General features: G+C 50.4%; 1 protein-coding gene across 4 annotated transcripts in view; it reads left to right on the plus strand.

The window, feature by feature from the left end:
- Positions 1 to 22,203, plus strand: part of GRIK4 (glutamate ionotropic receptor kainate type subunit 4) — a 421,439-nt gene that overhangs the window by 359,369 nt on the left and 39,867 nt on the right. For all 4 annotated transcript variants that reach the window (XM_025893698.2, XM_073903861.1, XM_073903862.1 and 1 more), the window contains one exon: positions 19,723 to 19,836. In XM_025893698.2, the coding sequence (XP_025749483.1) occupies positions 19,723 to 19,836 (114 nt within the window). The remainder of the gene's footprint in view (positions 1 to 19,722; positions 19,837 to 22,203) is intronic.

The raw sequence follows: 22,203 nt of genomic DNA on the forward strand, positions 1-22,203 counted from the left end.
AGATTCTCTTCCTACAGAGAGATGCCTTCCGTTGCCCAAACCATGTGCCCACTAAATCTACTGGGAGGATCAACTTTTATAAGTCATACCATGGCCCCAGCTACACTGGGAATGAGGCCTGGTATATAAAAAAATAATGAGACCGTACGTGTGATATATGCAAAATAGAATCATACAAAACTTTTTGGGAACATGGAGAAAAAGGGTAACAGTTCACCCCCAGGAAGCCAGGCAGGACTTTGGAGCAGAGCTAATGAGAATAATAGCTATTGTTTACTGACTGTCTACTCCTTGCCAGGCATTTGTCATAGATCACTTCCTCTCTAACAACAATCTGAAAAGGTAACTATTATCATTCACATCTTATAATGAAGACACTGAGGTTGGCCCCAGCTTAGCAGAGAGGCTAATTCAAGGTCACAGAGCTAACAAGGGATTGATCTGGAATTCAAAGCCAAGGCTGTCTGACATCAAAGTCCATAGTCATTCTAACTCACTATGATGCCTGAAAGGGAGGTATAGTAAAGTTGGGCCTTGATGGACAAGTAGGAATTTGATAAGCACCAGGGGGGAAAGAGTTGCAGGCAGGGAACTGTGTGGGCAGACACGGGGTCTGAAATACTTGACAGCTTTAAGGAACATGGGTCGTGACCTGTAGGCTCCTCATAAGCTGAAGGGAGGTCAGTAGCTTGATGCTGGTGATGCCGGAAAGGCACACCTAGGCCAGGTGGTGAGGCTCACCGTGAGGAGTTGGGGCTCTGTTTTAAAGGCAGTAGGGAGGCCCTGGAGTTTTGTAAGCAGAGGAGTGACACGATTGGATCCTTGGTGTAGAAATAGGTTCTAGAGCCCTGGTTCTCAAACTCTGGTCCTTGAGCCAGCAGCGACATCACCCAGGACTTGCCCAAAATCCAAGTTTGGGGCCCCATCCAGACCTACTGAATCAGAAACTCTGGAGGGGGGCCCAGCAATTTGCCTCTGAACGGGCTTTTTAGGAGATTGTAATGCACATTCAAGTTCGAAAGCCCTGGTCTGTGCCCACACATCTCCAGTTCGGGAACCGCTGGTGCCCGTGCCTCTCCACTTTGAGAACCGCCAGTGCCCATGCAGCTCAGTAGATGGATGTCGTGGGGAGGCCCTGGAAGCCACGAGACCAGTGCAGAGACTACTGAATAATTCAAATGAAGACGTGAATGATGGTAGCAGCATGGAGAGTCGAGTCGCAGTAACAGATGAAGCAGGCATTGGAGAAGTGAAAAGGATGGGGGCTTGGTTATTGAACGGGGAGAGAGCAGGGAAGGGGGGGCGAGGGCAGACTCCAGGCTGACTCCCGCTCTCTGTTTGGTGGATGACAGGTGGCTGGTAAAGTCATGAACTGAGAAATAGTACATGGAAAAAGAGTCACTTTAGGTGGCAGAGATGCACGTGACATGAGTCTGAGGGTGAGAAGCCCAGGAAGTCGTGGGGAGAGGCCAGCAGGAGGGCAGAGCTGCCCCTGGTCTGCATTTGGGAGTCATCGGGGTACACGTGGTAGAGCAATGGAAGGACTGATCGTGCTCGCCCCTGTCCTCACACCCCTTTCCCGCCCCCCGGGCCACCCATGCAGATCCCTGCCCTTCCAGATGGGAGCTGTGAGGGCAAGTCCCCCAGCATTCCTGACCCCTGTGTCTTCATCTTCAAAATGGAAATCAGAGCAGCCACCTCTGGGTTAGTGTGTGGGCATTCAAATCCATGAACTCCAGTCTCGGCGGTGTGCCTGGCATGTGGTAACTCTCAGCGAGGGTGAGCCCTCTCTCGGCTGTCCCAAGCGTCTGTTACTCATCTCTCTAGAGGAGACTCTGCTTGCACTTCCTCTCTAGGCCTAAAGCTCAGGTCCTCAGCCTCCCCACCGTCCATCCCTGCCCCTCCGACACGCGCACGCACGCACACAGGCATGTCCACCTGCTCCCTGAGATGTAAGCTGCCCCGGCCAGGTTCTTCCCTGTCTCGAGTCTTTTTGCCACACTGTGCCTGGACATTGTATAAGCTTACCAGATCAACCCAGAGCAAGCAGCCCACGTCCAGTCCTGCTCCTACAGTGGGGAGGTCCAGCAGCCTTCCAGAGGTTCTATGCCACGGTGGTGGCCTGCTGTGCTGTTCTGAACCCCCTCTTTTCTTGCCCTCTGTGGGAAAAGGGGGCACCAGGAGCAGAAATTCCCTCCAGAGGGAGGGCTCTCTGGGCCATCTCTTGGGGGAAGAGGCACCTCTGTTAAGTGACAAGGGGCTGGTAAGTCCATGTGTCCTCTTGGGTTGAGTTGCAAGTCAGGGTCTTTCCCTGAACCTTAAATTAGTGGCTGAATCTTCCTGAGCTACCGTTTCCTCACCTGTTAAATAAGCATATCCATCTCCCCCATGCTCTGCCTTGCATCTGCCACAATTTCACCAATATTCCTGGGGTCTGAAGGACTGATGCAGAGGCCCTACCTCTCTCATCACTTGGCTCTCACTCTCTGTGCTGCATCCCTACTGGCCTTGTCTTGGTTCCTTGGACACAGCATGCTTCATTCCAGCATATGGCCCATACATTTGCTTTCCATTCTTTTTTTCAAATATTTTATTTATTTGAGAGAGAGCGAATGAGCAGTGGGGAAGGGCAGAGTGAGAAAGAGAGAAGCAGAGTCCCTGCCAACCAGGAAGCCTGATGTGGGGCTCGATCCCAGGATCCAGAGATCATGACCTGAGTCGAAGGCAGACGCTTAACCAACTGAGCCACCGAGGTGCCCCTATTGGCTCTTCATTCTATTGAAAATCTGTCTTCCCCCAAGTCTCCAATATGCTGTTTCCCCCTCATTATCTAGGTCTAAGCCCGGTGTCACCTCCTCTGAGAAGCATTCTTTCTCTGCCACCCTAAGGGACCTCCATCCTTTCTCTTAGTCACACTCTACCACATTACTTTGTTGCATTATCTTCCATGACATTATCATCATCTAAAATCATCTTGCTTATTATGGGACTACTTTATTCTCACGTGTCTCCCTTCACTAGAATGTAAGTTCTCAGAGATCAGGGACTACATCTGTCTTATTCATCTGCATAGTGGTAGCACCTAAAACAGGCCCAGAATACAATAGCACTCAGTAATTACGGGATGGATGGATAGGTGGACGGAAGGTTGGATGGATATGTGGGTGGATGGATAGATGGGTAGGTAGATGTTTGGGTGGATGGATGGACAGAGAAACAGATGGACAGATGGATGGGATGCTGTGAAGGCAAAAGAACTAACCATTACAGCCTCTGACCCCAAAGAAGTTAGAGCCCAGACAGAACAGCCCAATGCCAAGAACCAGCTATAGATTTTCAGACGACCCCTTTGACTGGTAATAGGGAGAGCACACCAGTGGCCTAGGTCTGCTGCTGCCTTCATCAGGCTGGGGTTGTAGAGCTGATGTCTTCCCTGGGGCTGCCCTTTCACGCAGCCATGGGGCCTGCATAAGCTTCCTATAAATCTCTGCCTCCCCTTCCTGGTCTCTGCCTTCCCAAGCTCCCCACAGCTGGGCCTCCAGCTCACCCCTCTGCACACCCAACCCCACCCCATTTGCCACACCAATATTGTCTTGAGAAAGAAGAACTTAAGCAACCTCACCCCTCTTTCTTCTCCCCAGGAGGTAGGAATGTCCAGGGTTAGTTGTCTGGCTCTCAGATTGACCCCTGGGGCTCCTGATTTGTTCCCTGAGTCACAGATCTACCACTGTCCACTCTTCAAGCTTCAGCTGGCCTAACTGGGTATCTGCTCAGCCCCCACCACACACACATTTATCTTCCAACTGCCTTTGGAGTAAACCTTGTCCCGTTGTACTTGCTGGCTTTGTTTCCTGAGTCTGTGTGCTGACGGGTGACAACGGCCTGAACATCATGGAGCAGACTCCAGGATCACCTCCCTGGACTTCTGAGTCCCCTCCTCCGGAACTCAGGTGCTGGGCTCCAGCCCTTGTGGTTCCCTATGCTGACTGTCTGCCCATCGCTTGGCTGGAAATCGCTCTAAAGATAATCCTGGGCCTGTTGGCTGAGCACTTGCTATGTACCAGAGACAGGGCTAATAATTGCTTTCCAAATATTATCTCATTGATTCCTTAAAGACCCTTACCAGGTGAAGTTTCATGAGCCCCGTTTTGTAGATCAGCAAACAGGCTCTGAGGCTAACTCATCCAAGGTCACGTGGCCATGAAGTGGCAGAATCTGGCTCCAAGCTCAGATGGGTCCATGGTGTGTTCTTTTAATTACTGCACAGACCTGCCCTGAGCACACACCAGGCTTTGCTTACCTAGCGGTACCTCAGTCATCAAATCCTGCCGCCGTGGTTCCCTGCCCTTTCCCAGCAGGCAGGCCCAGCTCATCTCTTCCGTTCCTGTGAATAAATAGGCCTGTTTCAAAGAATCCAAATGTGACAGCTCCCTCTGTCCTCTGGCCATCCCTCACTCACAGGAATGAATTTGCACCAGAAGGTCTTGTGGTGTTCAACTTGCTCGTTGCCATGGCTTGGCCTCCCCTTCTCACAGCTCCTGGCCAGCATCGTGATATGCTTTGAGGGGCTTATTCGCATACTATTTTTCTTGCCATCCTAGAGCTTGTCAGGAGCAACTGACATCCCACCATTTGTCAGCATGAGAACCAGGCCTGTCTTGATCGTGCCAATAGATGCACTGGCAGCGATGGAAGCAGCCGCTAGCCCCGTTCTGCTCCAGACCTTTCCAGAACCCGTGGAATTATTCCTCCTCTTCTGCAGCCCTCAGATATGCTCCCCTGCTTGGTGACAAACTCCTGCTCCAGCTGTGTCTACATTTGCAATGTAGGCAGCCAAACAAGGGCCTGTATCTTTTTAAATGGCTGTGTGTGGCCCAGTCAGTGAATTTGGACTGCTCAGAAAGACACTGTCGACTCTTGCCAAATGGATCCCTTATCCAAATCCAGGAGACACCCGGAGCAGACCTGCCACATCCTGGATGACGGTGGAACGGTGGGCTGGGGCCCTAGCTGGCAGCCGGGGAGTGGCGAACAGTGGGGCACAGGCGGGAGACCCAAACAGAGGAGATGGGGTCAGGAGGTATAGCCAATGGTGCCCGTCGGTGTCATTCTGGCCGAAAGTGAAGAGGAGTTAGCTGGAGCAAATCCCTACCCCCACCAGGCAGGATGGTGCAGCCCAAAGCAGAGGCCAGATCCTGGGGCCTTCAAAGGGGGTAGGCAGAGGACAGAGGCAGGATGCCAGAATCAGCAATGGTATAACAACGGCAGTGAGCGTTTACTGAGCCCTGAGCATTGACTCTGCATCAGGCCCTGTACCTTAGCTCATTTCATCCTCACAATCCCATGAAATAGAAGCCGTTACCCTTCCTGCTTTGCTCATGAGGAAACAAGTTCAGAGAGGCTAAGTGAGCTGCCCAAAGTCACATAGCTATCAAGGGACAGACTTACACCCAGGGCCCTCGGACAGCCCTCTGTCACAAAACACAACGAGAGCATCGCTGTTGAATCTGTGACAGACTCGTCTCCCTCTCCTCCGGGTTTCAAGACCCACCTCGAGTGGGGGCTGCCTGGTGCTGGAGGGTGATGGCAGCTCCCAGCAGGGAGGCCTCGTGTGCAGTGGACAAAGAGTTGGCCCCTCCGGAAGTTTCGTAGTCTGTTCAGCTGTTTGGACCAGACGAGGGATCTAGACTTTTCTGCATCCAGATGCAAGTGCAAATCTAATGAAAACATCCAGCTGTTCCTTTCCACCCTTCTTGAATTAGAAGTCGCCCAGATGTTTACACAGAGATGCACAGTAGATGTGCCATGCCTGAGCTTACCCTTTCTTGGGGTATGTGAAGTCCCCAGACTGTGGCACAGTTAATGCAGAGACTCTAGCCCTCCCCTCCACACCCCCGTGTATCTTCTAGCCTTTCCTGTCCCAAAGAGTCATCAAGGCTCCGTGTCAGGCTTGAAGGGGGCCATTCTTTCTTCTGCTTGGGCAAATCACTTAACTTTTTAAAAAATATTTGGATTTAAATATACATATAGAAGCGTACACAAATCTTTAGTGTCAACTTCATGAATTGTCTCAGAGGGGACATACTTGTGTGATCACTATCCAGGTGAAGAAATAACACCATTACTAGCACCCCGAAGGCCCCTTGTCCCTGCCCCGCTGACATACTTCCTCTTTCTCTCTACACCCCCTCCTGCCCAAAGGTAGCCATTATCCCCGATTTTTTTTCTTTTTAATTTTTTATTTAAATTGAATTAGCCAACATAGGATACATCACTGGGTTTCAGAGGTAGTCTTCAATAATTCATCAGTTGCCAATAACTCACCAGTGCTCATCATATCACGTGCCCTCCTTAATGTCCGTCACCCAGTTACCCCGTCCCTTCACCCCCCTCCCCTATCCCCGATTTAGTACCTCATGACTCTGCTGAGCCTCATTGCCCAGGCTCTAAATTGGCTACTGCTGACCTGGCAGGTGTTGTGGGGCCGAATGCAATCTGTGAAAAGCACCTTGGGGATGTTATTATTGGTGGGCACATGAGCCATGTCAGCACAGCGGGACACCTCTCAGAAGTGGATCAAATGCACTTTGTCACCCAAGAAGGGTAGCCAGAGGTTCATGCGACTTCTCTCGCTCTCCTCTTCAAAAAACTGCAGGGATCCCTGAGAAAATGCCCTGCTGCCCTTTGCAAGGGTTTTGACTTGTGCCTATACTGATAAGAGATGAGAAAAAGACTGGGTGCTACCCACATCCTGGATCTGATTGGTCGGATCATTGCCCACCCTTCCTGGTGCCATTGGGTAGCTCAGAGCAAGTGTGAGGCAGGGCTGGGACCTCACTCCTTGTCCAGCAGGACCATGAGGGGTGGGCAGAGCTGTGGAGGGGACTTATTGGCTTGGAGCTGAGAGAGAGCAGAGGGGAAACCTCTGGAAGTTCAGCAATGCTTCCAACAACTGGTGGTAGTTGATTTCATCCCACAAAAACCATCCTAATAACAGGGCTGGTGAGTGACACTGGTTTTCATTACAAGGCTGGCAGGTGACAAAGGAAATGAAAGCCAGACGGCCCCGTGGGCTAGCGGTACTGTCAGCGTCCTCCAGCCGAAGCCCCTTGCCTGAGCCTGTGTGAACGTGCTCCCGCAGTGTTGACTTGGAGCCTCAGGGCCCCGGACAGACGTAGAGCCAGTGTGTTGGTCATTGCAGGCCCTCTGCTTAGGCAGTCAGGGCTGCAAGTTTGATCCCCCCGTGGGATCCATGGTGGGGCACCACACTGCACCCCAGCACTCACCCAGCTCCTTTGGCAGCCAGCCAGAGTGGGAGACGGGCCTGAGTGTGCAGACTTGCCGGTGGCAATTCCGTGCCTCTTAATGCCTGGCCTGCTGGTGACTTCACTGTCACATGGACTGGAGGGATTTCTCGATTTGGGGGACAAAAGGGTGTTTGTATTAGAAATGAGCATGTCATCCTGCACATTTCAATACAATTCTATTTTCTTTATTTGACATGTGATTGCTGGTGGGTGTTCAGAATGTCGGGTGTGTTGGGGAGGATGATGATGATGGTGATGCGGTGTAAGCAAACAGAGCTTGGGCATCTCAGGGCTTCAGGGCACAGGTATAACCTGCCTGGACCCAAATCTTGGTGCTGTTCCTTCTTGGTCACATCCCAACCGCACAAACACCATGTCACGCACATAATACACACCGGTTTTCCAGTCGTGGGATTTCTTTGCATTCCCTCCAAAACCTATGCCAATGTTTTTGAAACAATATTTTTTAATAGAATTGAAGTTGATCCTTTAATGTGAAACCCACAGATAAAAATATTAGCTTATGCCTCTGTAGCATCTCCTGTTCTGGGCACTGTTCTGAGTGCTCTTCACATATTAATTCATTTGGGCTTCACAACACACCGATGAAGTGTGTATTATTCCTGCCCCCATTTTCCAGATGAGGAGACTGAGGTACAGAGAGGTTAGGTAACTTGCCTAAGATGCTGTGGCTGGCGAGTGGCGAGGTCGGCCCTGGAGTGTGTACTCTTAGTCAAAACACGACTACAAAAGTGCTCCCCCAGTTCAGAGTCAAGGTAAGAGAATGACATGAACAGAGCTCCTACTTTCTTTGATTCACCTATTCATTCATCAGAGGTATTGGGTGTCCACCACATACCAGGCGCTGTTCTAGGCTCTGGAGATACGTGTGCATACAAGGAAGTATAGGCCCCTGCCTCCTGGAGCTTGCACTCTAAACAATAAACGGCTAGATGAGTAAATAAAGAAAGAAGACAATTTTGCATCATAATTTTTGCTGCGAAGAAGATAACACAGAATAATAAGGCAGAGAGTGTCAGGGAGAGGGGTCTTTTAGATGCGCACACAGGGAAGGCTGCTCTGAGATCTGAGCAGTGGGAAGAAGCCAGCCTGGCCGAGGCCAAGGCCAGGGTGGAGCGCTGCAGCCAGAGGAAGGAGGAGATGTGAAGACGCAGATGAACTTGCAGGTGTTGTTTGCACTGTGTGGGTCCACTCTACACAGATCTTTTTCTGTAAATACGGTACAATATTGTAATACAGAACAATGTATTTTCTCTTATGATTTTCTTTTATTTATTCAATTAAGTAACATATAGCGTGTTATTAGTTTCGGAGGTAGGGTTTAGTGATTCATCAGTTGCATGCAAGACCCACTGCTCATTCCATCACGTGCCCTCCTTCTGCCCATCACCCCATTACCCCATCCCCCCACCCCTTCCCCTCCAGCAACCCTCAGTTTGCTTCCTATGATTAGGAGTCTCTTACGGTTTGTCTCCCTCTCTGATTTCACCTTCTTAAATTTTTCCCTCCCTTCCTCTGTGCTCCTCTGTTTTGTTTCTTATCCTTATGATTTTCTTAAAAAATAACATTTTCTTTTCTCTAGCTGACTTTATTGTAAGAATACAGTAGAGAATACATACAACATACAAAATAGGTGTTAATCGACTGTTTATTATCCATAAGGCTTCTGGTCCACAGTGGGCTATTAGTCATTAAGTTTTGAGGGGAGTCACATGTTACACATAGAGTTTCGACTGTGCGGGGGGCCAGTGCCCTATTCCTGCATCGTTCCAGGGTCAGCCTGTTCTGTTCGTCAACTGGGAAGTCTTTTTTTTTTTTAAGATTTTATTTATTTATTTGACAGAGAGAGAGGTAGCGAGAGCAGGAACACAAGCAGGGGGAGTGGGAGAGGGAGAAGCAGGCTTCCCATTGAGGAGGGAGCCCGATGCGGGGCTCGATGCCAGGACCCTGGGATCATGACCTGAGCCGAAGGCAGACGCTTAACCAACTGAGCCACCCAGGTGCCCTAACTGGGAAGTCTTTACAAGTTCTTTTCTTGGGGTCCGTGCACACCTGAGGGTCTGAGGATAGCATTAAGACAGACCATAAACTCAGAAGGGACAAACTGACATCTAATATTTTTCTGCGCTTAAACTGAAATGTGTTCTTTACTTCCGTTAAGGCTGTGGGCAACAAACCGTGGTGGTGTTCTAACCACACCTGCGCTATTATCACTGGTGGTTTCAATATAGTGTTGCTCTTAGACCGACCTCTAGCTCTTCTAAGCCCTGTAGTGCAAAAATGGAAAAATATTCTGACAACTGTCTTTCTGCATCCTACAGTTATGCAATACAGCAAATGGCATAAACATCTGTAAACGTTTCTAAAGAAGGGGTGAAGAGACCTCACCAGAGTGCGTAAAGGGTCCACGGGCATAAAAACGATTAAGAAGTCAATAAAGAATAGAACAGCATAATCTGGTTTAGTTTCTCAAAAGCCTCCTCTGGCTGTAGTCAGAAGAGAGGATAGTCAGAGGCGGGACCACGCCTGAGCTCCACTTACACAGGTTGTTCCTTCTAATCCTCACGGCAACCATAAAAGGCATCATTTTGCCCATTTGAGAGAGGAGGAGACCGAAGCCTAGACTTGAGGTAATTTGCTCAGCTGGTGAATGGCAGGGCTGGGATTTAAACATACATCTGTCTGACCCCAAAGGGCAAGAGGGTCCATGGCCCACGAATGGGAGACTGTGACAAGAGGTCAAAGGTAAACAACATTTGCTTGGACCCCTGCGCCACACCACCCCACCTGTGGATGCATGGCCAACCTCTTCTCACTTTAAGCCTGGTTCTTTTTTTTTTTTTTTTAAATTTTATTTATTTATTTGAGAGAGAGAGAATGAGAGATAGAGAGCACGAGAGGGAAGAGGGTTAGAGGGAGAAGCAGACTCCCCGCTGAGCAGGGAGCCCGATGCGGGACTCGATCCCGGGACTCCAGGATCATGACCTGAGCCGAAGGCAGTCGCTTAACCAACTGAGCCACCCAGGCGCCCTAAGCCTGGTTCTTCCCTGAAATCTGCCCACATAGGCCAGTAATGTAGCCCTGAGCCGAGCCAACTAAATATTTCATGGGGATTTTAATTTAACTCTAAAGAAATTCGTCCAATCCTGAGAGTAGACTGTCACTTCGAAAAATAGCACCGGGGAGCACTTGGACCTCCAAATGACATGGCCACTTCCCTGGGAAGGCTAATACTCCTCTGGACCTCTGCCTCCCGAGAATTACTGAGGGTGGACTCGGCCCACAAATGTGGGCTTAGATTGGTTTGTGAAAGCCGTGATCAGAGCCTCCCTCTGAACAGGGAGCAGGCCTTCTTTGACGGCTGGGTTGGGGGATGTGTGTGTGTGCGCACATGTGTGTGACAGGTAACTGCGTGCAATTCCCTGTTCCCTCGTCCTTGTTTCCATATCCTGGCGTGAAAGAAGGGAGGAGTGGTGGGGCTGGCATCCAGCGTCCCCAGTGGACGAGGACACTGTTTTGCAGGTGCCATGTGAGCCCCAGAGCGAGTTTATCCTTGGCCCCAGTGCACAGCGGGCGGAGTGGGTGTCAGCCTGCCTCCCGCGGCAGGAGAGCAGGTGTGTGCACTTCTCAGGCTTGTCCTTAGGAAGGCCTAAATGATGAATTTTGCTGAAGCTTGAGCCAGGAGTGGGAGTGAGCTTCCCTGTCTCCTTCAGATCCTGCTGCCTCTCCACCTGGTGACCTCTGTGAGTCATGGCAGGTTCCCTGGGCATCTCGCTAGGCGGAGGCGGAGAAGGGGAGGGAGAAAGGCACCCAGCAGGTGAATCGATCCAAAGACAGGAAGTAAGCAGATAATGTAATTTGAAATGGGCTGAGCTGCAGATGTTAATCTGCTCACTGCACAGCAGGAAAGGACTGAGGGCTGGCTAGAGTCTGGAAGGAGCTCCATGGAGCCAGTCCTGCCTCTTCTCTCTGGCTGCTGGGCCCAGTGTCCTAACCATCCCTGTGCTTTCCCGGGGGGAGAATTAGAGCACCGGGCTGGTTCCTCTCCTGCGTGGGGCTCCAGGACACTAGGCCTGGGGCGGGGGGGGGGCGTCAGGGGGAAAGGGAGCCCTCTGGCCAGGGATGCGGGGTACTGAGTCTTCTTCAGGCTGGAGGAGGAGGATTGCCTGGATCATGACCTGAATCTGGTTCTACCATTCTGACTTGCTGATAAAATCCCTCCTACATACAGGTACATGTCAGACATCAGCCTCATTCTGTGGTCAGCGAGAAGGCACACAAGGGTAGGCCACGTTTGGTGGGTTGTCCTCCTGTGTCCCGAGATGTTGGCTGCATTGGTTGTTCATTTAGGGACTTATTGGGTGCCCACTTTGGGAAATTCCCTGTGAACAGTGCAGCCATCAAAAGCAAAGGACATAGTCCTGACACTACATGTGGGTCTGAAGCTAACTTTCTCCATGTCCTAGCTGTGTGTACTCAAGCAAGTTATTAACCTCTCTGGGTCCCTGTTTCCCTGTAAAGCACATTGCCAATGGCAACGTTGAAATGGTATATACGTTAAGTACTTTAAAGACCTTGTCCCTGCTTCTTATAATCTGATGGGGGGCTAATACTGGCACCTGAATGCCCACAACGACAGCAATAACAGGAAGGGCTAACATTTATGGGGAGTTGATCTGTGCCAGGCCTAGGCTTTGCATGGCTCACTCATTTGATTCCCATAGAGGCTCCGTGAAGGAGGGAACTGTTGTCACGCCCCCTTTATGGAAGAAGAAACTGGGGCGCGGAGAAGGTGAGTGCAGAGCTGACACCCAGCGAGTAAGTACAAAGTTGGAGTAGGAGCCCTGGGCCCCTGTTCTAATCCGAGGCAATACATGACACATGCCCCTTGAGTGGATAAGCAGCGGCTTACCGCCTTTGCTGATTGAGCAGAGGAAGGGCTTGTTCCCGGGAAGGTGACAGACATTCTTGCAGAGAAGGTAAACTGTGAATGGACCTTGAAGGCTCGGTGGTGTTGCGGGTTGGACGCTCCAGGTGGAGGGCGCAGCGTCCTTGGAGCTATTGCTGTAAGGAAGCGCAAGGTGTGTTTGCAGTCAGCAGCAGGGAGCCCCAAGGGATGCTGGGAAGTGAGGCTGAAATGCCAGGAGTTCACGAGGGCTGACAAGGGGAGTGAGGATCATGGATAATTGTTTAAGAGCGAGGACAGGTCTAGTTGTCATGGTGCAAAGTTAATTTTTTTAGAAAAATGGGGATGGTCCTTTCTTGTCCCTCTTTAGTTTTTTTTCTTCACTAGAGCCAGTTGAATTGGTTGCAGGTTCAGGATACAGTCTCTGAAACCAAACTGCCCAGGTTTGAAACTGGTTCGGCCACTTACTTGCTGGGCAACCTTGGGCAAGTTCCTTAACCTCTCTGAGCCTCATGTTTCTGATCTGTAAAATGGGGGTAATAACAGTAACTTACCTCATAGGGATCTTGTGAGCGCTAAGTGAGATAACACACGTAAAGTGCTCGATCCAGTCCCTGACATACAGGAAGGGCTGTAGGTGTTAGCCACAGTAGTGTTACAGATCTTATCTTGTAGGCCATCCACTGTTTAAAATACTCAGGGCCACCCGATTACTCTCTAACCTGTTGCCTCTTCAGCCTCATCTTACAGCATGCCCCCCAGCCCTGTGTCCTCCAGCCACTCTGGCTCTCTTCCAGCCCCTAGAATGCACCAAGCTTCCTCCTGCCTCAGGGCCTTGGCACATGCTGTCCCTTCCACTGGGAGTGCTCACCCCAGGCCTTGTCACAGGTAACTCCTGTTCAGGCAACTGCATCTCATCTTGGGAAAGCCCCTATGGACCTCCCACGGACCTTCCAGACTCTGCCAACCCTCTATTCTACCTTCTTATGGTGCCTTCTATGACCCTTTTATAAAACCTATTACAGCCATAATTTTACAAACATTTTCTCTGACAGTCTGATGACTGTCCACCTCCCCACCGGACTGTAAGCCCTCTGCCGTCAGGGACCCTGCCTGTATCTCAGCACCTTGCCCACTGCCTGGGACAGGGTGGAGAGTCAGTAAAGAGGGGTGAGGGAATGCTGAGCATCGCAGAGGAAAAGGGCGCATTGAGTTCCATGCACTGTCCCTGCCTACCCCGAGAGCCCACACTCAAGCGGGGGGATCCCAGGACACAGCATTTACCAGGAGCTCGATGAGCTCAGTGGCCCCATGTCATCCTCAGCCAGAGCCTCATGTGCATTATCCCTCCCTGGCAAGCCGGGCTTGGTGGACTCGGAGCTCCTTCCTATCCGGGCATTTACACAGTATGGCAGCTTCCGTTCTCACAGCCTTAGGCTGGCCTTGCTTGGAATTCCATAAGCCTTCTCAGTATACGGGGGATCTCCAGAGACAGTTACCTTGGAATGAAGGTTTCCAGGAATGCTCAGTACAACCTTATTCTGTGTAGCATTTTCTCATTCCATCTGTAGCCTCCCAGAGCTTTCCAGAGTTAAGTAACACAATTACAGATTTAAATGACAGCAAAGAATGTGAGGCACCGTGGGGCCTGAGCGGCAGGTGAAATAAAGTGTGTGCAGGCAGGGGAGCAGTCGGCTTCCCCAGGGGGCAGGAGGCTGGGGATGTGGGGGCTTGGGGAGGGCTGTAAAAAAAGCCAGAGAGAAAAGATCTGGAAGCTGATCGTAGATAGCACAGTAGATCCGAGAAGTCAATGGAAGCTGAGGAGGTCATTTAATCTGTCCCCAGAGGAGCATCACATAACAAAGAAGAGACTGTGGGAAATGACTGGGTTTGGTCTCCAAGTTGGGTGTCAGTTTTTTCCTTGCGTTTTCTAAGCAGTGGGGGCAGGATGAGGCCTAAGAGGATCCTTATATTAATCTTCGGAGACAGGCAGTCACACCAGTGTTAACACAGCTCCGTGCCTGTCCCTGGGTCACCTGGGAAAGACCACCAGGGGCAAAGTGTCCAGGGCCTCTGCCGTACATGGAGCTAGAACAGGCCTGGCTGCCCTCCCGATGTTCCTGCTCAGCATGGGTTAGGATACTGTCTGCAGAGGGCCTTGTTGAGATTAGCCTGCTCACGGCAAACATGCACTGGGTACTTACTTTGAACCGGGCCCCGTGCTCAGCGTGTACAAGCATCATCTCATTCAGTTGCTCAGCAATTCTAGGAGGTAGGTCCTATTATTATCTCCACTTTATATATGAGCAAACTGAGGCTCAGGGAGGTGAAGTGACTCGCCTAAAGTCACACAGCAAGTACGTGCGTGCTAACAGCGTCCAGAGAGGTCCGTCCCACCCTGAAGGCTGAGCCTCAGCCACCCATTCTGCTGCCTCCACAGCTGTCCCCAGGCCTGGCAGAGCTCTGTAGGGTGTTCGGGTTAGAAGACTCTTTCACAGCCATCACCCCCGCTTGACTCTCCCAGGATGGTCATGGGCGGGCATTGCCCGCACCGACTAGCCCAGAAAGATGAGTCCCAGAGAGGCTGAGTTGCTACGGGCACGCTGTCTTCTGCCCTATCCCATCCTCTCCTTAGCTTGGCTTTGTGGAAGGGAGGGGCTGCCGGGCAGCGGGGAAGGCTGGGCTGAAGCCCCTGGCGGCCAGCCCGTGCTGCTGGGGCCCTGCTGAGGGGAAGGGAGAGCATTTTGCCCGAAAGGGGTCAGCAGCTCTCTAAAAGAGCAGGAGGACACTGGAGAGTGCTTTGTTCCCTTCAGCGGGTCCAGGAGCCGGTGCAGCCATCCCAGGGGTAGTGAGGTCCTCAGGGAGGCGCCCAGTGGGAGCAGCAGGCTCAGGCGGACGCAGACCGGAGCCCTGCTGTGAATTTGCTGCCTTCTTCCCAGCCAGGGCCATAGCGCTCAGGAGAAGTGCAGCGGCCGCCACGCGGAGGCTCCAGGCTTTGATAGGAGTGGTGGCAGTTGCATGACCCCTATTAAACTCCGTGAGGCAAAGGATAGTCTGTTTTGGAAGTCACCTCCAGGCTGCTCCAGCCTGCTCTCCCCTTGTAAATTCCACAAACATCCAGGAGATAAAAGAGGGGGATCTCTCAGAGGCAGAACATGAAGCTCTTCAAAGAACACTTTCAATCGAAAATGGGGAGGAGAGAGGTCTTTCTCTCAGAGGGAATGTGTTTATGTGCCCCTGTGCATGCATGCGCATGCCCTCACACACACGCACCCCAAGACTAGGAACACCATAATGCATACAGAACTTTCTGCCAGTTCTCTTTTATCAGCCCCCCTTCTCTTCCTCTGGCTCGGGGGGATCCCCACCTTTTCTGGTTTCCCATTCTGTGGAGTTACACTCCCAGACCTGCTATCCAGATGGTGGTGTACCTTCCTGACCTTTCTAGATTTCTTTCCCTAAAATGTCCCCACCTGGGGTCCCTCTCAGCTGCTGTTCTTTGCTGACTAGTCTGAGAGTGTCTTCCTCAGAGCTCATTCTCGTCTGCTCCAGAGCATTTGATTCCGCGGACCACCATCATCTTCTTGAGCAAAATAGGGGCCAGCGAAAGTAAGCTCTACCTGTTTGAGCCAAGCGAAATGAAAGTGCGGGGTTTGGGAGCTGGAGAAGAGAATTTAGAGGGCATTTAGTTACGCCCTTTCATTTTACAGGGGATGCAACTTCAGCCCAGAAAATGGAATAACTCGCTGATGGTCACAGTGAGTTTGTGGCTTGGCTGCAACCAGAGCCCAGTCTTCTGATGTCCTGTCTACTGCTCTTTCTGCCAGAGAGCAGCCCTCCTGTCCTGAGCGGCCAAAGACGCGGAAGGGCTGCGTCGGACTGGAAGCCTGCCCACCCCTCCTACCTTCCCCTACACTGACAGTGGCTAACATTCTACACTCCCAGCCCCCTTTGCTTGTCAGTTTGGTTTCATGGCATATAATCTCCTCATCTAAGACTGCTTTGTAGCATAATGTCTTTTTAACTAAGGTGAAGTAAAATGAATGCACGTCTTTTGGAATAACCCGATCCCAAGAGGTTGTTGCTGATAACTTTGGGGTGCATTGAAGCCAAGGTAGATAATTACTGTTCTGTACTGAGTTGATTAAATAGGAAAAACAAAAAACAAAAACACCACCACAAAATCTCCATGGTGTCTTTTAGCTTGCCACTGCTTTTCTCCATCCTACCCCTCCTTCCCTGCCTCCCCTGCCCCCAGCTTATTCCTGACGGGGTGGGGGGTGCAAAGGGAAGAGGAAGTCAGCAGTGTCCACAGGAGGCGGTTATTCTGTTTTTGGCTCAGTTTGGGAAGTGTCTCTCTCTGTGAGTAGACAGACATGCCCTGTCCGAGCATGGGGCACACACTCTCCCTGGGTATTGCGGTCATTCTGCGTGCACCCGGGAAAGGGCCGTCCTGGGACACTGTCCATCTCCAGCATTCTCTCCACATGGAATGGTTTTACCATAACGCCATCGTTGGCCAACTTTTATAAACTTGTGAACGGATTCCCAAATTCCAATCCAAAGTTTGCCCTTTTGCGGGGAAAGCTATGGGTGAGGTAAAGAACCTTGGGGGCAAGAGTTGTTGAGTTCAGTTAATTTGGGAGGGTGGGATATGTGTTTTTAAATAACCAGAGAAAGGAGGGAGTTGTGTTTACCTTTGCCCATTTCATCTATTTTGGCTTTCGTCCTCTTTTCTTCAATTCCTTCAATCTAACCCAGTTGACTCCTGTCTCGTCCTCCCAAGGTTCATGCAGGGCTTGGCTGCCGATTGGCTGGAAACCTGCACACATGGGACCGGCACTGCGCCTGTTGGGTCTTTGTGCTGGGTTGATTTCTCTTGCTCTACACCTGTGCTCTCGAGCGAGCAGAACTGCAGTCAGTGCTACTGTCACGGAGGGGCTGAGGTTCTGAGGGGACCGGCACTGCGCCTGTTGGGTGAACAAATCAAAAGGACAAACATAGATCTAATCGGACTTCATTTTTTATTTATTTTTTTCTTTAAAATGTTTTTATTGTTATGTTAATCACCATACATTACATCATTAGTTTTTGATGTAGTGTTCCATGATTCATTGTTTGTGCATAACACCCAGTGCTCCATGCAGAACGTACCCTCTTTAATACCCATCACCAGGCTAACCCATCCCCCACCCCCTCCCCTCTAGAACCCTCAGTTTGTTTTTCAGAGTCCATCGTCTCTCATGGTTCGTCTCCCCCTCCAATTTACCCCCCTTCATTCTTCCCCTCCTCCTATCTTCTTCTTTTTTTTTTTTCTTAACATATATTGCATTATTTGTTTCAGAAGTACAGAGCTGTGATTCAACAGTCTTGCACAATTCACAGTGCTCACCATAGCACATACCCTCCCCGATGTCTATCACCCAGCCACCCCATCCCTCCCACCCCCCACCACTCCAGCAACCCTCAGTTTGTTTCCTGAGATTAAGAATTCCTCATATGAGTGAGGTCATATGATACATGTCTTTCTCTGATTGACTTACTTTACTCAGCATAACACCCTCCATTTCCATCCACATTGTTGCAAATGGCAAGATCTCATTCCTTTGGATGGCTGCATAATATTCCATTGTGTATATATACCACTTCTTCTTTATCCATTCATCTGTCGATGGACATCTTGGCTCTTTCCATGGTCAAACTTCATTTTTTAATCTCAAGTGTTGATTCACTTGATAGCAGCAATCAGCGCTCTCTTGGAGAAATAGAGAAAGAGCACAATGAGGCATTCACATTTTTCATTTTTTATTAAAAAGCTCTTACATCTGCACCCTCATTTCTTTTCTTTGAGCCTGGCCTCCCTTTATAAGGCCCTAGGTTCGTTAACCTATGCCGGCTCACATGGCTGCTCCAGCAGACAGACAGAACGCGATCGGGAGCAGAGGCTCAAGGTTGAGATGCAGGAGAGACTGACCTTTGCCAATTAGATTTATTCCTCTTGTACACACATCACAAATTCCCTTGTGTGCAGAATGAGGGCCAGTGTGTCTATCTGTCTATTTTCTTTGCAGTGATTTAGGTAGACTCCTATACGTGTGTGTGTGTGTGTGCTCATTCAGAACTGCCTGGCCTATTTGCAAACTGTTGGATGCTTCACTTTTCTTCCTTTCTAGAACTCTTCCTCTCTTCCATCAGCTGCTCCACCAGAATCAGAAGAAGGAGTTAAGCTGGAATGGAAACCAGTGGAGGCCAGTCTGAGATACGCGACTAGGTTATAAAACATGGTTCTTCAATATTAGTGGAAGTCAGAGTCAGCTGGGCAGCTTGTTACCAATATAGATGCCCATGTCCTGCCCACAGTCTGATCCAGGGGGTCTGGGATGTGATTCAGGAATTTGCATTTTAATCAGCCCCCCAGGTGATTCTGATGCAGGTGGTCAGAGACGGGATGTTGAGAATCCCTGTTAGAGAATTGCTGGGCAGGGTCCTAGCACTGTCTTCACCTCACATCCTTGGTTTAAGGACAAGGTCAAGGACATCTAGGGATGTGAAGTGACTGGCCTAGGTTAGAGGGTTGGTGAGGGACCAGAACAACACGCCGGTTCTGGGCTTTTCCCCTTTGCACCATGCACAGGGGAGCAGACCAATAGGAAGTGAGTTTGCTTTGCCAGGGGAGGGGTTTAAATTAGGGACAAGGAAGAACTGTCTGGCAAAGAGGAGCACTGAGGAATTCAATAGCATCTCCTTCCCAGAAGGCTTTAATTCAGACTCTCATCAGATGTGGGCATCTGCGGTGCCATGAGGGGACCAAAAGCAGGGAAGGCAATGTCTTCAGAACAAACTCTGGTGACTTTTGCATGGAGGGCCAGAGACCCCTCTTTTACTTCTTTGGCACCTGAATTGTAACCTTGGCAGCAGCTTTAGGTGTCCCGGGGTCCGGGAGGCCCGAGGTCCAGTCCCGGCTCTGACGAGGACAAGCTCTGCACCGTGGGGCCACCTGCTCAGTTCCTTGGTGGTGTTAGCTTGTTTCTCACTTCTGTGGCGGCATCCATTTTCTCTTCCACTCTAACTCCCTGCCACCGAGGCTTCTCTTCTGCCTCGCACCTCCATCAAGTTCTGCAGACTGAGCAAATTAAGAAGTTGAATTTAAAAGCTACTTACTGTTGAGAATCCAGCAGCCTGTGTGCCGGTTTTCCCTCCCCTCGGGCATTCTGAGACTGTCTCTGGACAGTCCTCTGTTGTTTATACTTACTGATGTATTTAGAGGCGTCTGGCCGCAAAAGCGCCTGAGTTCCAGCTTCAGCACCCATGTCCTTTTGTGAATGATTATTTGGGTCAGAGATGGATCGGGACTACCCAGAGTCACTCCCCACACAGAGAAGCCGGACCAGAGTGACATCTTCCCAGTAGTGATGACCTCTGGCCACAAGTCCCTGTCCCGCATCTCACCTGGCCACCCCACTGATGGGCTCTCTCTGTCCCTTCCAGAAAGCGGACCTGGCCGTGGCGGGCCTCACCATTACTGCGGAGCGGGAGAAGGTGATAGATTTCTCCAAGCCGTTCATGACTCTGGGAATTAGCATTCTTTACCGAGTTCATATGGTAAGAGACTTATTTTATAAGCATTTATGTCATTAAAGCTATTTGCATGCAAACACTGAGTTATATGGTAATAATGAATGACTCACGGAAATATTTAGATTTCAAGACTTAAATGCAAATGAGCTGGGCTATTTTTCCCCCATCAGCTGCGCGGACTTACAAACAGGAAGAATGGAAAAGTCACACTTGTGGGCTTTCCAGTAAAAATTGCTTCTGCCTCACTGACTAGGGATGGCCAAGAGTGATCTCTTCACCCTGGGTGCGTACGGTGTCAGGGAGTGGCCCTGTTGGTCACTCTCTTTCCTTCGAGGGACAAGGTCCCCAGTCCAGATGAGTCACCCCAGCATTTTCAAGGGCTTTGCTGATTCCCAGGTGTACCTCTGTTCACGCCGAGCATTGTGTCTGGTGGAGGAATGCAGAGTCCTTCCTCTCTGGGTTTGTCATACTGGTGAATAAATAATGTCACTTATATCTGACCTGTCCCCTTTTCTGCATCCTTCAAAAAAGGAGAGAGAGAGAGAAAGACTTCTCCGGTTAGGTTGCCTAGAGTGAGTGTCTAAAGGAGTTTGTGAAGGCACACCAATGGGCGTGAGGACAGGCCCTGACAGAACAATGGCTGGTGGGGAATGCAGGGAGCATCAGGAGAGTAATGCTGGCTGAGCCTCATCCACAAGGAGGGTAATAGTTATGTTGTCAGCACATAGTTGACTGAACCAGAAGAACCTTCTTCTCATCCTTTTATCCAAACTGGCTCTAAGTGCACGGCTATCATAGGGATTTCCCCAATACTCAAGTCATTCTCGGTGTCCAAGGTCATGCTAACATAGTAAATTCCAGGGTGGTACCTGGCACCACAAGGCTGCCCAACAGGGAAGGAATCAAGCGCTCATCCCACGTGCCTGCTGAAGAAGTGACCCCTTCCCAGTCCCCAAATCCCAGATCTGGGGAAAGGGGATTGTCTGTATTTGCTATCCCAGCCTTGGCTCACATAGCAGGAGCTGCTAGGGCGTCAAGAACTGCAGCCCATTTCTGTAAGGGGGCAGGTCCCCTTGTCACAGAGCCCATTCGAGCAGCTCAGAGGAGCGCTGTCCTGTGCTGGACCTCAGCATCCATCATGATCCCTGCCTGGCTTAGAAAAGGAGGCCATATCATCTAGAAGAAGAGACAACATTGAAATCCCAAGCCCCCCAGGCTAAGACAGAAAGCAATCTCATGACTTGGTCATTGTAGACACTGTCACTGATGTGTCTCTCTTGTGAATTAAGGGCGATAGTCTTTTTCACAATGATGAGAGCCTCCATTCATTGAGCACTTCCTACGTGCCAGACACTCTTTCGGGCACCTGTGAGGATGTGGACTATTGTTATGGGTTGAATTGTGTCCCCTCAAAAGACATGTTGAAGTCCTAAGCCCCAGCACCTGTGAATGTGACCTAATTTGGAAATAGGGTCTTTACAGGTATAATCAAGTTAAGATGAGGTCATACTGGATTCGGGCGGGTCCTAATCCAAGGAGGGGTGTCTTTATAAAAAGAGGGAAATGTGAAAAAGGGGGAGAAGACCATGTGAATTTGGAGACAGAGTAGAATGATGTCTCTACAAGCCAAGAAACGCCAAGGATTGCCAGCAACCACCAGAAGCTAGACACCAGAAATTACAAGGAGGGATCTTCCCCAAAGCCTTCAGGGGGAGCAGGGCCCTGCTGATGCCTCAGTGTTGAACTCCTTGCTTCCAAACTATGGGACGATACATTTCTGTTGTTTTAAGCCACCCAGTTAGTGGTACTTTGTTATAGCAGCCCCAGGACACCGGTACACTTTTGTTGTTCTTATAAGTAGGTGAAAGAGCAGAGTTCAAACCCAGGAATGCTGTGCCTCGAGCATGTGTTCTCTCTGGGACACCAGGCGTCCCCCCCCGCATTTGTGTGATCTTTGAGTAACTTGTCCTGGAAAGCATTCTGTGTACCTTTTCTCATCTGGTCCTTAGGACTGCTCTTTGAGAAGGGGAAAGGTAGTAGAATTCCAACTTGACAGTAAGGAAACTAAAGTCACACTTGGAACCGACACAGGGCTGGGCCTGGAAGCCAGGTGTCCTAAGTCTCTGGAATAGTGTTCTTGTCATCCCTACACCTGTCCATAGTCCCTAGGTGATTTTCCAGCTAGCACCATGTGTTGAGCCCACCTCACCCCATTCCTGCCACTGAGCCTCGAGGCAGCATCCCAAAGAAGTGGGGACATAGGACCTTTCTCCAAACCATATTGCTATGGCCAGGCTGTACGCCTTGATTTCTTGATTAATGCCAAGGATACTAGAGCCCGATGGACCATGAGGATCCATGTGGGTGAAGGCACCTGTTCCCTAGTGTTTC

The sequence above is a fragment of the Callorhinus ursinus genome, unplaced genomic scaffold, assembly GCF_003265705.2.
Source record: "Callorhinus ursinus isolate GAN/ISIS: 27379988/994484 unplaced genomic scaffold, GSC_fseal_2.0 scaffold19, whole genome shotgun sequence".
Lineage (NCBI taxonomy): Eukaryota > Metazoa > Chordata > Mammalia > Carnivora > Otariidae > Callorhinus > Callorhinus ursinus.